General features: G+C 34.2%; 1 protein-coding gene across 3 annotated transcripts in view; it reads left to right on the top strand.

Annotated features, from left to right (window-relative positions):
- The window catches only part of STPG2 (sperm tail PG-rich repeat containing 2), a 624,720-nt gene that overhangs the window by 531,449 nt on the left and 77,535 nt on the right, over positions 1-15,736 (top strand). Inside the window, exon 13 of one of the 3 annotated variants that reach the window (XM_068542061.1) lies at positions 11,026-11,133. The exons of the other annotated variants lie outside the window; for them this stretch is intronic. Within the exon in view, the coding sequence (XP_068398162.1) occupies positions 11,026-11,070 (45 nt within the window). The 3' untranslated portion in view covers positions 11,071-11,133. Of the gene's footprint in view, positions 1-11,025; positions 11,134-15,736 lie in introns of those variants that run through there. 3 annotated transcript variants of the gene reach the window in all.

Here is a 15,736-nt window from a genome sequence, read left to right as displayed (position 1 = left end):
CAGCATCAATGGGAGAGAGAGAGAGAGAGAGAGAGAGAGAGAGAGAGAGTGAGGGAGAGAGACAATCTACACGGAAAGTGAAATAGGCATGGTCCCTGCTACTGACTGTATAATGGAGGAGAAAAACAGCAGTTAAGGAAATGTTTTTAACTACATGTTTCAACTTAATCTGCATGTACCGACTCCCTGCCCTACAAATTAAAGTTCTACTTTTTACCATTCCTCCCACTTGCTAATTATGTTGCTGATACTATTTTTCTTCATCAGGGTTTATATTATAGACTCCCCTACAAGCCTAATTTTTCTAGAAGGTATGTCCAAGTACCCTAAGTGAATTCAACATTTACTATCATCCGTAAATAACCATAGCTATATCATTTAAATTTTTTTTTAATTCTTGATTTTTGAATCATCTTTTGGTTGTCTGGACTTCAGTACTGAATAGTTAATTTTTAAATATCCATGAATTCATGGATACTCTTACGTGTTGTCTCACATATGTGAATGTTTGTCATTTGCCTTTATGTCCAAAAAGCAACTCGTTGGGGAATAATAATATTCACTCATACATTTTTTTCCTCATCAGAAATTTGAAGACAATGTTTGACTGAATTCTGGAATTAAATGTTGTGGTGATGAAATTTGAGGCCACTTGAATTTATTTCTCCTTGAAGTTGACTTGGGTTTTCTGCCTGTTTGCCTAAGGAACTCTTTATCATGGGCACAAAGTAGTTTAACCAGAGTTTGTGTCATTTCTGAATGTTCTGTTAAAGTTCTTTCTGGTATATATTGTAACATCTTTAGATTCAGTTCTTCCTTCATTTCTTCAGAGAAATGTGATTGCATTACATGTCTTCAATTTTTTTATTCCAGTTACAAGATTTCTAATAAGTAATTACCCATATATTTGATCATCTTAGTGTGTCTGCTTATCAACATCTCTCAATGAGAATCTTTAATATGTTTCTATTTTCTCTTGATTTTCTATAACTGCCTCAAATATTCTCTTATGTCATTGATTTGACTTTTATTGTATTTATTCTGATTCTTACTGTTTCTAATCTGTACATTCAAGTTGAATATTTTGGCTCTCAATTAATTTCCTTAGCTGTAAAATCTTATGTTTCAACTCATTTTGTTGTCTTTCATCTTATCTCTGTGATCCACCTCATTGACTCCTAATTTCTTCTATTAAATTCTTCTATATCTCAAATGGTTCTTAAGAATATGCTTTTAGTCCTTGGATTATGTTTCAAATTATTTGGTTTTATTTTTCATGTGATGTTTCATTCTTTTTTTAAAATTTTGTTTCTCTCCCCCCTCTAACCTTTTCTTTCTTTTCTTTTTTTCCTATTATAGTATGTTTGTACAGTTTACATATGCTCTTCCTTTCATTTTTTAGAAATCTTAAAATGGGCAGCATTGTTCAGATCTTGTATTTGCTTTGGCTTTATGTGATTGAATTATCCTTGACACTTTTCTACATTTTAAAGAGTATTTTCTCTATTTTACTATATCTAAAGGCTAAATACTCTCATCTACACACCGTCTCTATTCGCATATTTGGTGGTATTTATGAACCTTTCCTGCACCTAAATCCTCCTCTCTCCACCAGGTACTAGGTCAGGTCCTCCTTCACTCAAAGACATCTCTTCAGCAATTCTCCTCTCCCTTTTCATCATCAGGTTTTTTTCTCTTCTAGATCATCTCAACATCAGATAAACAGATTCTTGTATATCACATTTTTTAAGTGCTTGGTTGATCCCTCTTCCCCTCCAGTCATTGCTGCATGTTTCTGTTTCCATTTACTGTAAACTTCCTTAAAATATTTTCTGGGCTCACTTTCCCCAACTCTTCTCCTTTTATTCTTCTTTGCACCTAGTAGGTTTTTACCCGCTACACTGCACAGAAACCACTCTTATGTCCAGCAGTAACTGCCATGTGGTTAAATCCAGTGTGGATTCTCAGTCTTCATCTTACCTATTAGCAGCATATGACATGGCACTTGATACTCCTTCCTCCTTGAAACTTGTATGCTCGACATCCAGGACAACATCCTATCTCACTGACTACCCATTTTCAATTTTCTTTTCCAGTTCCTTTTGATCTCCCTAATTTTTTTAAAGTTGGATTGCTCTTAGGCTCTGCTTTTCAATTTCTTTTTTATCTCACAACCTTGGTTTGACAGCTTTAAATGCTATCTTCATGGTTCATGGAGGTAAAGGTCCATTGTCCATGGAGGTCCCATGTTTTACCTCCAGTCAGGGTCTCTTCTCTAAACTTCAAATGTCAAACCTCCACTTGGATGTCTAGTGGGCATTTCAAAATTTACATATCCAAAGCCAAACTTCTGGCCTGATTCATCTCTTTCACACCCTCATCCAATTGGTCAGAAAATCCTACTGGCCCTACTTTCAAAATATATACAAATTTCCACCTGTTTCTATAACCTCTGCTGCTACCACTGTCATCAACTTTTCTCTGAATTATAGATGTAACTTCCTAATGGGTCTCCTTCCTTTTATGCTTGCTCCTCTTAGCCTCTATTCTCAAGACCAAGACCATAGTCAGAATGTGCTAATTAAAATATAAATTAGATTAAATCTCCGCTCTGTTCAAAACACTCCATGGCTTTACTTCTCATTCTACGTAAAAGCAAAAATGCTTACAATGGTATAAGGCCCTATGCAATACACCTGCCGCAAGCTCCAACACAGTTACTCTTTTATCTCATCCCCTACTAACCTCCACCCAGCTCACTCCATGTAAGTGGCACTGTTTAGCTGGCTGTCCCTCACACCTACCTTTGTACCTGCTGTTTCTGATGCCTAGGATCTCACCTTCACCTGTCCACGTGGTTCACTCTCTCACTTCCTTCCGGTCTTTGCTCACTTGTCACCTTCTCACAGAGGACTTCCCTGACCACTCTATTAACAATTGGCACCGTTCTCCCCCAAGGACTTCTCTATCTCTCTTCTCTTCTTTAATGTTTAATCACATTTTAATAAGTTGTCGACGTATTTGTTTTGTTTTTAATAACTTTCTAAATATTATAATGTAAACTTCATAAAACTAGATATTTTTGCCTGATTCGTTTACTGCCATTTCTTCAGTACCTGGAACAGTGCCATATGCATAATAGATTCTCAATAAAGAGTGGTTAAATGAATGAATAAAAGAATGAACAAATGAACTGTGGAAGGGCTAGGTCTTAGCTGCAGCTCACAGTAATTCATGCTGTGTAACCTGGGTTCTTTTTCTTATTGTTTATTAATTGCCATGTCAGGGCCCACTCATCCCAGCTAAAGGTGTGGAACTCCCATAGTTTTTAGATCTTTTACTTAACTGAGTATAATATCCTGGAATATGGAAATTCCTGTTGATACTTTCTCACTCTGCTACTGTTTTCCTGCATCATAGCAGTTATTTGTACTTTCTTGGGTTTATCCTCATTTTCCCAGGACTGATGAATCACTCCAATCAGCTTTGCTCAAAATTAGAAAGTATAAATGAAAATTCACAGGATTTTCTTGATTCCTCATTTCCTAAGTATTACTTTCTTGGACAGAGATGGGGCAAGGAATGATGTTGTTTTTTTTTCTTAACTGAGACCATCTGTATTCTTTTGTTGGCTACTACTTTTTTAGGTTGGGCATCTCATTCTTCCCTTTCACAGTTTAGGTCTTGCTGATGAATTTCGTTGTAATTTTTTTACTACTTTTCTTGATTTTGTTAAATACCGAAGGAGTGAGATTATTTTCAGTACTGTTTCAATCCTCTATCTTTACAGGAAGTCTGTGTATTTTGTATTATTTTTAAAAATGAAGCAATATTTAAAGACAAATCAGCAATCTGTGCTATTGGCATGTTTTTGTTTCATTGTTTCTTATTTTAGTTAAAATGTGCAGTTATTTGTTGTAAGTTCCAAGACCATTATATTTTTGTTCAGCCTGCTTTTTTATTTTTCCAGCTGTAGATTTTACTGTGAGAGTTTCTAAGTAATATTTTCCTAAACTATATGGTTATGCATTTTTCTTTATACATGAACGCACTTGGTTTGTGATTTATAAGAAGTCTTTATAATTAAATAACGGCAGCATTCAGCAGTAGTACTTATAATCAGGAACAAAAAAGTCTTCTCAAATGCTAAATCAGATCTTTATGAGATTTTTCTTAATCTTAAACTGCATAACGTAAAAATTGAAGCAAATGGACTTTTTTTTTTTTTTTTGGCCACACCACATGGCATGCGGGATCTTAGTTCCCCAACCAGGGATTGAATCCATGCCCCCTGCAGTGGAAGCACAGAGTCTTAACCACTGGACCGCGAGGGAAGTTCTGCAAATGGACTTTTTGTTAAAAACCTTTTAATACCTTACATGGAAATTACACATACCTTCAAAAATACTTCACCCACTTAAGCAACATTACTCCTCATGAACACATTCTCTGCAAATTAAAAAGTCCACCAGTTAAAGGTGGACAGCATGGTTTGCTTCAGAAATGAAAATGAAGTCATTGTTGGAGAGTGCCTAACCCACGAAGGACCCACAAAGACTAAACTGAGTATTTCTTTGTTAAAATTCCTTTATTTAATAAACACATGCCCTAATTCTATACCCACATTTTCAGGAAAGAAAAAAGTTCTGTGGGATTCTGATTTTTCTCCAGGGTGCATTTAGTAAGCGCTGTCTGTAATTGCTTCTTCCTGTTCCCCTTCCTGCACATGGTCCGGAGAACTGGTTCCCAGGCTGTTCACCATTAAAATTTATTAAATCTCAGCATTGATAAATTACACTGAGGCAACAAGAGAAATGGAATAAATAACAGAAAACATAGGGATAATGAAAAATACAGGAATCAGAAAAATATGTACATGAATATGATAAGAATGGAAAAATTCATAGTGATAGCTTGCTAATTTGTGTTTTCCTTATCAATATTTTGCAATCATATGCACTTCCCTGACAGACATACCATACCTTAGCTCTCTAAGAGGTTGCAAAAAGAAGACAAAGTAATGTGCCATGGATTCTTGGAGTATTACTGTTTATACTGCTAACATTTTTTAAAGTTTTAACTCAGCATGACAATCTTTTAATTATAGTTTCTAAGTAATGAGTGTAACATAATTCAAATTAATTAACTAACAAAGAGATTAGCAGAAATGTATGTTTGTTTAAATTGAAGACTTTAGATAGAAGAAGTATACCTTTATTAATTAGATGATTTTTGTGGTAAATGATTACTCAAAATTTGAAAAATGATTTGGAAAACATAGGGTAGGAAAGTATTGCTTTTTCCTGTTATATTAGTACTTAACTGGAGCATTTATATCAATGTTACATATTTTGTTTATGTTACCTGATCAATAACGCTAAATAATTCACATTTATTAAATTACTAGTTAGGTACTGTAGTGAAATGATTGTAATTGGACGTGTAGTTAAAGGCTGTGTTTATCAACAATTCTGTATCATTAGTTTCTATCTTTATTTAGGTCAAATTGGCAAGTAGTCAGAATTGTGTACGCTGCCTGCATATGCTGTTTTCTGTTTGGATTATCCATAATTCTTGGGAAGTAATGGAAATAAGTCAGCGGTCCTGCACCTCTTTGGCACTAGGGACCAGTTTCGTGGAAGACAGTTTTTCCACGGATGGAGGTGGGGGATGGTTCAGGCAGTAATACAAGCCACGGTTCAGGTGGTGATGTGAGCAATGGTTCAGGCGGTAATGCGAGCTATGGGGATGGTTCAGGCGGTAATGCGAGCGGTGGGGAGCAATGGGGAGCCGCAAATGAAGCTTCGCTCGCTCGCCCCCGCTCACCTCCTGCTGTGCGTTCCCGTTCCTAACAGGCTGCAGGCTGGTACTAGTCCGCGGCCTGGGGGTTGGGGACCCCTGAAATAAGTAATACTTCAAAACTAGTTAATCATTTTTATTTTAAATAATACTTATTTTTCCTGTATAACTCATCCTAAATAATGCTTCCTTTATCCTATGTAAAACAGTCACAAGCTTTTTTTAAAAAGATGGACTTAAACATGAGAAATTTATTTTTCTTAGTATTTTAATATAAATGTTGCTTTCTTTGCTCTCATGGAGTCATGAACTTCTAGCTAAAGTATAGCAGCAGAAAAATAAACTACTTCTAAGAAAATATTTGGCAGACAAAATGAATGCCCATGGTGAGTCTCACCTTTGAGGAAAGTCAAAGAACAACCAAGGTATATTTGTAAAAGATTATTAGATAAAAGAAATGATTTGCATACTGCTGGGATACACATACTGCTCTGTGGGAACTTCCTTCAGAGTTAGGATGTTTCTAAGGGAATGCGTTAAACTGTATAGATATCTATACAAGCATAGAGGGCGTGTGTACGACTCTTCAACAGAAAGATCATTTTATTTTCCAAACCTAATGTTTTCTTGGTCCCTTCTAGATTATGCAATATATTTCACTGGGTAACCATGGCAGTGCAGTAATTCTCCAGTTAAAGCTTTTTTATGAAACAAAGCTTACATTTTTTTTTCTAGCAGCAGGAAACAGTTGACTGAAAAGCAAATCACAGTCTTTTGAGACTAGATGCATGCTGTGTAATTCTGAGTTCAGCATGTGTCTTGGGGGGCATGTTTAATTTTTTTTTTTTTCCTGAGACTGTTCTATTTTGTCTGCCTGGAGGTACAAAAGACATTCTGTTCAACTGTTAAAACTCTATATTTGTGTAGGCAAGAACTTACAATTGTTAAAATCAAGTGAAAAATTGCAAATTATTTTTTGCTTTCCCTTTACAATATATTCTGGTTGAAACACTTTCTTCCTTTTTGGGCATATAAATTGGTTCTTTGAAGATGTTTTCATGTTTAGGGTAATAAAAGTAGAAAATGACAGTACTGAAGAAATTTTCCTTTACTAATATTAGTCATGTATAATTTATAAAACACATTTGGTCTATCTCTGATTTTTCAACATATATATGTGTGTATGTGTATATGTAAATCATTTTCGAGTATTTATTTAATGTGTCCATGCAATCTACAGAGAGCATACAAAATAGTTCTCTCCTCTTATAAGGGTGAAACTTAAGTAAAAAAGCCTGCAAGTATTTAGGTTCATGTGGACAATAGCTACTTGTTGATATATACAGATGTTAATAAGCTAAAGAAAGTAAATTACTTCATCTGTTTTTTCAACCAAACTTCTTAGATAGAATTCAATGGAAATTTGAAATTTTGCTTACCATATGGTTCCCTTGGTTATTTTTTTGTCCGAAACACCCTTTTCTCAAACATTTAATGTATAATATTTGGCAAAATAAGTTGCTTTACTACTGAAAGGCTGAGTTCCTTTTGAATATTGTAAATATAAAAAATTAATATAGTTTTACCTGCATTTACATAGTTTTTGAAATCTAAATTATTTTCTTGAAACTGACTGCATTTCTGTCACTCCCAAAGAATGAGATAGGATTTTGCCTCATGGAATTTAAACATGAACTACCACACTAGAAAGAAGCTCCAGAAAGCGTAGCTTGTCTAATATCAGAGAATAATTAACAAAAAAAAATTTTATGGATTGTTCTAAGGATAATATTTCATTCCTGATTTTTTAATGTAATTTGAAATGTTAGCATTAGAAACTCATGTTTTGTGTTTGTGTATCAGATTTTATGCCATATTTTAGCATAGTAAGCATAGTGGAAAACATGGAGATAAAAAGCTAGGAAAAATAGAAATGCATAAATAAAATTTGGTGATTTTAAAAAGGAAATAGGAATAAACAACTAGAAATAAGAAGAAATAAAAGGGAGAAATTAAAACAGAATAAGAAATATTCTTATGTACAAAATAAAAAGTACTCAACTAGAAACAGTATGTAGTTTGTCACAATTTCTTTGCCTTTTAAAATGTTTATCATATATCCATTATTATATATCTATGGGTATCCAGCTATTCTCAGAAAGAAACACTAAAAATACGAGTGCTAAAGATATATGTTGTAGAGATTAAGTGAAACACTATCAATCATTAACTATATCAGAAACATCTGTTTTGATATTTCTTTGATATCTTTTTTTTCTCATTTATATTATCAACAATGGATATAGTTTAATTTAGGATTTAGGATACCAGTGTAAGTATGTGGCATATATATTTTCTTAATTTTGTATCAATCTATACATTTAATTATTATGATGGAAAAATGGTAATATCACATTGCAGAAAATCTTGTGGAATGAGAGATATTGTTGTAGCTATCTTTGAAATCGTAGTTTAGCACTCTCTGCTCTCTTGGCCATAATATTTAAATCCTTCCCATGCGAAAAATTCTCACTTCTCCCCCAAAAGTCTCATCCCATCACAGCACTGGCTTGAATTCTATCATCTCATCAGCTAATCACGTAAATTTGTGGATGATGCTTCTCAGGGCTGGTACCTAAGGTGTAGCTCCCTGGATGTAGCTTCTCTTAATCCAAAGACTTACAGACTGAAAAAACAATTTGCCCTTCCTTCATCCAACATATAATGGGGGAGAACAAGACAGGATGACCTCAAAAAACGCACATAAGGGGAAGAGAGAAAGACAGAGTCACATAGAAATCATTGGTCCATGGCAATTCTAAAATCCAGCTTGGCAAATTTTGTGGGTTTCTTGATTAGGGGGGTGCTATTCCCTGGGAATCCTTTATTACTTTTGACTCTGCCCACTTCCGTTTATGTAAGAAAGGCTTTCACGTGTTTCAAAATGCCTATATCTTTCAGCCCATAAGTATATAAGTTCTTTTAAAACTTTGTGGATTTCGTATGTATCAAATTACAAACTCACTCCATTTGGCAAACCCATACCTACAAATCTCTTGGAGATAATCTCTCTGCTTTGATTCAGGGTGTTGTGGGACAATTTTCTTAAAAGGTTTTTGCCTAGGTGAGCAATTGAGATATTCCACCAAGACTCTTAGAAGCCCATTTGCCTAGCAAAAGGGTTCTAGAAGGCACCTCCTTAAATCTTTCTGGCATCTTAACAAAGGATCTTGCAGACCTTTGGTTTGATCATTACCCTTGGAGCACTATGGATTTAATCTTTGCACTGGAAACTTTTTTCACTTTGATAGTTGCTTGTTGGAGGAGACTGCAGATGAGAACAATTTCATGTTTATTTCCAAAAAACACTGGCTCTTTTATGTTTTTCACTAAATTCTACTTGAAAATGGAACAGTTCCTCCTTTAGTTCATCTTGCTTTTCATGCAGTTTGTTATGGGCAGCTAAAATAAGACAATTGACACTCTGAACATTTTGTATGAAAATCTTCTTAGCAGGAAAAAATTAGGAACAGGAAATTTTATTATGGCCGTCTTGGAAATACACCTTTAAAAATATGTTGTGTAATATTATACATTAGCATAGATCTTTTGAACTTTGTGGTATCAGATATTATAACTGAATGGTGTCTCATAAGCTCTCCAATATATTGTTCTATACAAGAAGGATTCCCTTCTTTTTGGGGAAATATAATAAACAATAAAATCTACCAAACCAAAGATTCCTCGCCACAAAATATAGGAAACAAAGAAAACAGTTTTACCGTTGAATAAACTTTAATGTATGACACACATCACAGGCAATCCCTAAAGAAATTACAAAGAAAAAAGAATGTAACTTTTTTATAGAGCTAGGCAGATACAAGGAGACAAAGAAAGCATTCAAAATTTTCCTTTTGGCAACAGGGAAATTTTTTAATGTTATTTAAAAAACTTTTTATTTACCTCTACATTCTACACTATTCTTACCAGATGACCATCTAGGCATGCAATGAATACAAATAAAGAAAAGATTGCTATGGCATTGTAAATTGTACCATTATTGGATACTGTATTGTACTGGTCAAGGTTCTCCAGAGAACCAATAGGATTATATACATATGTACACACACACATACACACAATAATGAAGAGAGTTATTATAAGGAGTTGGCTCATGTTATACAGAGGCTGGCAAGTCCCAAGATCGGCAGTTGGCAAGCTGGAGCCCCAGGAGAGTGAATGGTATAGTTCCAATCCAAGTCCAAAGGCCTGAGAACCAAAAAGGCCTGCTGTAGGTTCCAGTCTGAATACGAAGGCAGGAGAAGACTGATGTTCCAGCTCAAAGACAGTTAAACAGAGAGAGTGAATTCTCTTTTACATCTGTAGTTGCTGTTCAGAGACCGTCTTCTATGCTCTTTACTATGTCTTCTACACCTCCGTAACTCTGGCACCAAGCACAAAGCCTTTGGTGCACAGATTTTACCAAATAAATCTCTGATGCTGTTAGAGACTGAGGTAAGAAGAAGCTGGAAATTTATTTAAGAACTTATTTAAGAGTATTCAGTTTTTACAGAGAGAAATGAAAAGACTGAGAACAATATTTTTTTTCTCATGGGCAGGGGTGGAGTGGGGACAAAAACCCAAGATTGCTTATATGAAGGATTTTCTGTAGGAAGAATATATGAAGGAAGTAAGTTTAGAGTGATTTGTGAAAGATAATTTTCTGCCAAAACTTGAGATAGTGGATTTAGGGCTCAGCCAAGATGAGGTTAACATCCCACTATAGATTTAGAATGAGTTAACAAAGACAACAATTTCAACTGTCAAAATTAGGAAAAAGAAAATACAAAAAATTTAAGTTAGTGAATCAGAAAGAGAATCCAAAATGCATTTGCCAAGCCGACTGAGGTTATATTAACTAATTTCTCTATTCTCTAAGTGGGATTTAGTTAAATATATTACTTGCCTTTTAGTGCATTTATTTGTGTGCTTTTTGCCAGTGACTAGTGTTCAGGAAATGGGATAGTTAACATCAGAAAAGAGAAAACTGAGAGGTTAAAAATCAGAGCTCTTCAAAGGAGTTTTCATATAGGTACTTTGGCCAAATGACTGAACTCTAGTCATTGGGATGTGGGTGGAAATGATGCCTGCCACTCCTAGGCCTGGCTCTTATTCACTGTGTTGTCCTCTGTGTTCTTTCTCTTTCTGTTCAACTGTGATTGCCAGAGTCATCTTGGAAGCCAGTTTTTGAAGATGGCTGATTTGCCGTAAGTCTAAGTTCCTGAAACACTGAATACCTACCTACTCCCCTCACCTCATTCACCAGGCTAACCTGCAACATTAGTTCTTCACGCTTATCCAAATAAGATACAATTTCTATTGTGTCCATTTGTCTATTTGTTACAGCAGTTTAGGTCAAAACTATATTTACACATAATAGAGTGGGTAAGAGCTCAGAATTTGGGGACAGACAGAGTGTGTATAACTAAATCACTAGCTCTTTGATCTTCAGTAAAACATTTCATCTCTCTATGCCTCAGTTTCCTCATATGTAAACCAGGCTGTTCTTGGGATTAAATGAGTTAATATATGTAAAGTGCTTAGAACAGTGCCTAGTACATAGGAAAAAGCCTAAAATACATTGGAATTGTTATTATTATACATTCATTACTTGATTTTTCTTCTAATTTAAGTTCTAAAGATGATCTCTGTTGAAAAATGTAGATTTAGTTAATTTATTTTGACTGTTTAATAGTAGTCTCTTGTGTTAAGACCTATAACTTGGTTATTTCTTACTATGAATACAAAGTGTAAGAATATAGGTGTGAAGAACATGTAACAACTTCAGGATTATAGTTATTTCTCTAGAAACAGAAGGAAAGAAAGTAGGGATGGAATTATATGCTTTTTCTTTAAAATGCAATTTTGACCATTATGGATGGTAAATATAGGTTTCTATTATATTACATACTGTACTCTGTGTTTTCTCTAATTTTGAAATATATAATTAAAATACAAATTAGGTTTTCTGATATTTTATATCTATATATAGTTACATACACTGATAAATAATCAACTTTCCTATTAATCAGTGCACTTTGCTTATATATAGCTTTTTGTCTAAAGAGTTAAAAACATTTATAAGACTGGTGTTTTTATGTACCATTAATGGAATAGTGCAGTTTCGAATATACCTCAGGGTATGCAATTGCCCTGAAACATGTAGTAACCCTGTTCACTCTTCTGCTTTCTATGATTTTTTTTTTCTTTTTTAGAAATTCATATAACTGGAATCATACCATATGTAGTCTTTTGTATCTGGTTTCTTCCACTTATTATAATAGTTTTTGGACCCATCCATGTTGTTCAATGAGTTAACAGTTTGTTCTCTATATGTTCAGTTGTTTCATTATAAACCTATATAATATTTTGTTTATCTATTCAACAGTTGATGAGAAATTATAGTTGCTTTCAGTTTTTGACTATTATGACTGAAGAAGTTATGAAAATTTGAGTAGAATTCATTACATGAACATATGTTTTCATTTCTCTTGAGTAAATAAGTAGGAGTAAGATTGGTTAGTGTATATTTAATTTCACAAAAGACTGCCCAAGAATTTTCCACAGTAGTTGAAAAAATCATACATCCCACTAAGACTTATGAGGGTATCAACTGCTACTTGGTTTTTTTTAATAATTTATTGGACTGGCCAAAAAGTTCATTCATCTTTTTCCATACAATGTTACGGAAAACCCAAACGAAATTTTTGGCCAACCCAGTATTTGGTAGTACCAAATTCCCAGTATTGAAAGCTTATTCAAATAACTTGCATTATTCTTCTTAAAAGTGCTATAGTAAAAAAATGCTAAGGAGTTTCCATCACTATTTTTTTTAATTTTATATGGGAGTATGGTTGGTTTAAAATTATGTTAGTTTCAGGTGTACAACAAAGTGATTCAGTTATACATACATGTATATCTATTTCAGATTCTTTTCCAATATAGGTTATTACAGAATTGAGTAGATTTCCCTGTGCTATGCAGTAGGTCCATGTTGATTATCTATTTTATATATAGTAGTGTGTATATGTTAATCCAAAACTCCTAATTTATCCCTCCCACCACCTTTCCCCTTTGGTAACCATAAGTTTGTTTACTAAGTCTGTGAGTCTGTTTCTGTTTTTTAAATAAGTTCATTGGTATCACTTTTTTTTAGATTCCACAAATGAGAGATATTGTAAGATATTTGTCTTTCTCTGTCTGACTTACTTCACTTATATGGTAGTCACTATGTCCATCCATGTTGCTGCAAATGGCATTATTTCATTCTTTTATGGCTGAGTAATATTCTAGCTGTATATGTATGTGTGTGTGTATATATATATATATGTATGTGTATATATATATATATATATATATATATACACACACACACACCACATCTTCTTTATCTGTTCATCTGAGGATGGACATTTAGCTTGCTTTCCTGTCTTGGCTATTGTAAATAGTGGGGCAATGAACATTGGGGTGCATGTATCCTTTTCAAACATGTTTTTCTCTGGTTATATGCCCAGTAGTGTGATTGCTGGATCATATGGGAGCTCTATGTATAGTGTTTTAAAGAACCTCTATACTGTTCTCCATAGTAGTTGTACCTATTTACATTCCCACCGATAGTATAGGAGGGTTCCCTTTTCTCCACACCCACTGCAGCATTTTTTGTTTGTAGACTTTTTGATGATGGCCATTCTAACTGGTGTGAGGTAATACCTCATTGTAATTTTGATTTGCATTTCTCTAATAATTAGTGGTATTGAACATCTTTTCATGTGCTTTTTGGCCATCTGTATGTCTACTTTAGAGAAATGTCTATTTAGGTCTTCTGCCCATTTTTTGACTGGGTTGTTTTATTTTTATGATATTGAGCCACATGAGCTGTTTGTATATTTTGGAGATGAATCCCTTGTTGGTTGCTTCGTTTACAAATATTTTCTCCCATTCTGTGGGCTGTCTTTTCATTTTGTTTATGGCTTCCTTTGCTGTGCAAAAGCTTTAAGTTTAATTAGGTCCCATTTGTTTATTTTTGTATTTATTTTCATTACTCTAGGAGGTGGATCGAAAAAGATCTCACTGTGATTTATGTCAAAGAGTGTTCTGCATATGTTTTCCTCTAAGAGTTTTATAGTATCCAGTCTTACATTTAGGTCTTTATTCCATTTTGAGTGTATTTTTGTGTACGGTGTTAGAGAATGTTCTACTTTCATTCTTTTACATGTGGCTGTCCAGTTTTCCAAGCACCACTTATTGAAGAGACTGTCTTTTCTCCATTGTATATTCTTGCCTCCTTTGTCATAGATTAGTTGACCATAGGTGAGTGGATTTAGTTCTGGGTTTTCTCTCCTGTTCCATTGATCTATATGTCTGTCTTTGTGCCAGTACCATACTATTTTGATTACTGTAGCTATATAGTATAGTCTGAAGTCAGGCAGCCTGATTCCTCGAGCTCTGTTTTTCTTTCTCAAGATTGCTTGGCTATTTGCTCTCTTCTCTGTTTCCATATAAATTTTAAGATTTTTGTTCTAGATCTGCAAAAAAAATGCCATTGGTAGAGATTACACTGAATCTGTAGATTGCCTTGGGTAGTATAGTTATTTTGACAATATTGATTCTTCCATTCCAAGAACATGGTATATCTTTCCATTAGTTTGTGTCATCCTCAATTTCTTTCATCAGGGTCTTACAATTTTCTGAGTACAGGCTTTTTGCCTCCTTAGGTAGATTTATTCCTAGGTATTTTATTCTTCTTGATGTGATGGTAAATTGGATTGTTTCCTTAATTTCTCTTTCTGATCATTCCTTTTTAGTGTATAGAAAAGCAATAGATTTCTATGTATTAATTTTGTATCCTGCAGCTTTACTGAATTCACTGATGAGCTCCAGTAGTTCTCTGGTAGTGTCTTTAGGATTTTCTATGTACAGCATCATGTCATCTGCAAACAGTGACAGTTTTACTACTTCTTTTCCAATTTGGATTCTTTTTATTTCTTCTTCTTCTCTTATTGCTTGTGGCTAAGGCTTCCAAAACTATGTTGAATAGAAGTGGTGAGAGTGGACATCCTTGCCTTGTTCCTGATCTTAAAGGAAATGTTTTCAGCTTTTCACTGTTGAGTATGATGTTAGCTGTGGGTTTTTCTTATTTGGCCTTAATTATGTTGAGGTATGTTCCCTCCACGCCCACTTTCTGGAGAGATTTTATCATAAATGGGTGTTGAATTTTGTCAAAATCTTTTTCTGCATCTATTGAAATGATCATATGGTTTTTATTCTTAAGTTTGTTAATGTGGTGTATCACACTGATTGATTTGTGTATATTGAACAATACTTGCATTCCTGGGTTAAATCCCACGTGATCATGGTGTATGACCTTTTAATGTATTGTTGTTGGATTTGGTTTGCTAGTATTTTGTTGAGGATTTTTGCATCTGTGTTCATCAATGATATTGGCCTATAATTTTCTTTGTTTATGGTATCTTTGTATGATTTTGGTATCAGGGTGATGGTGGCCTCATAGAATGAGTTGGGGAATGTTCCTTCCTCTGCAATTTTTTGAAATAGTTGCAGAAGGATAGGTGTTAACTCTTCTCTAAATATTTGATAGAATTTGCCTGTGAAGCTATCTGGTCCTGGACTTTTGTTTGTTGGAAGTTTTTAAATCACAGTTTCAATTTCAGTACTCGTGACTGGTCTGTTCATATTTTCTATTTCTTCCTGGTTCCATCTTGGAGATTGTACCTTTCTACAAAATGGACAAATTCTTCTAGGTAACCCATTTTATTGGCATATAGTTGTCTGTAGTAGTCTCATGATCCCTTGTATTTCTGTGGTGTCTGTTGTAACTTCTCCTTTTTTATTTCTAAATTTATTGATTTGCACCCTC

This window comes from Eschrichtius robustus, chromosome 4, assembly GCF_028021215.1.
Source record: "Eschrichtius robustus isolate mEscRob2 chromosome 4, mEscRob2.pri, whole genome shotgun sequence".
NCBI classification, from domain to species: domain Eukaryota; kingdom Metazoa; phylum Chordata; class Mammalia; order Artiodactyla; family Eschrichtiidae; genus Eschrichtius; species Eschrichtius robustus.
Note: the sequence above shows the minus strand (reverse complement) of the source record. Positions and strands in the feature narration are given on the sequence as shown.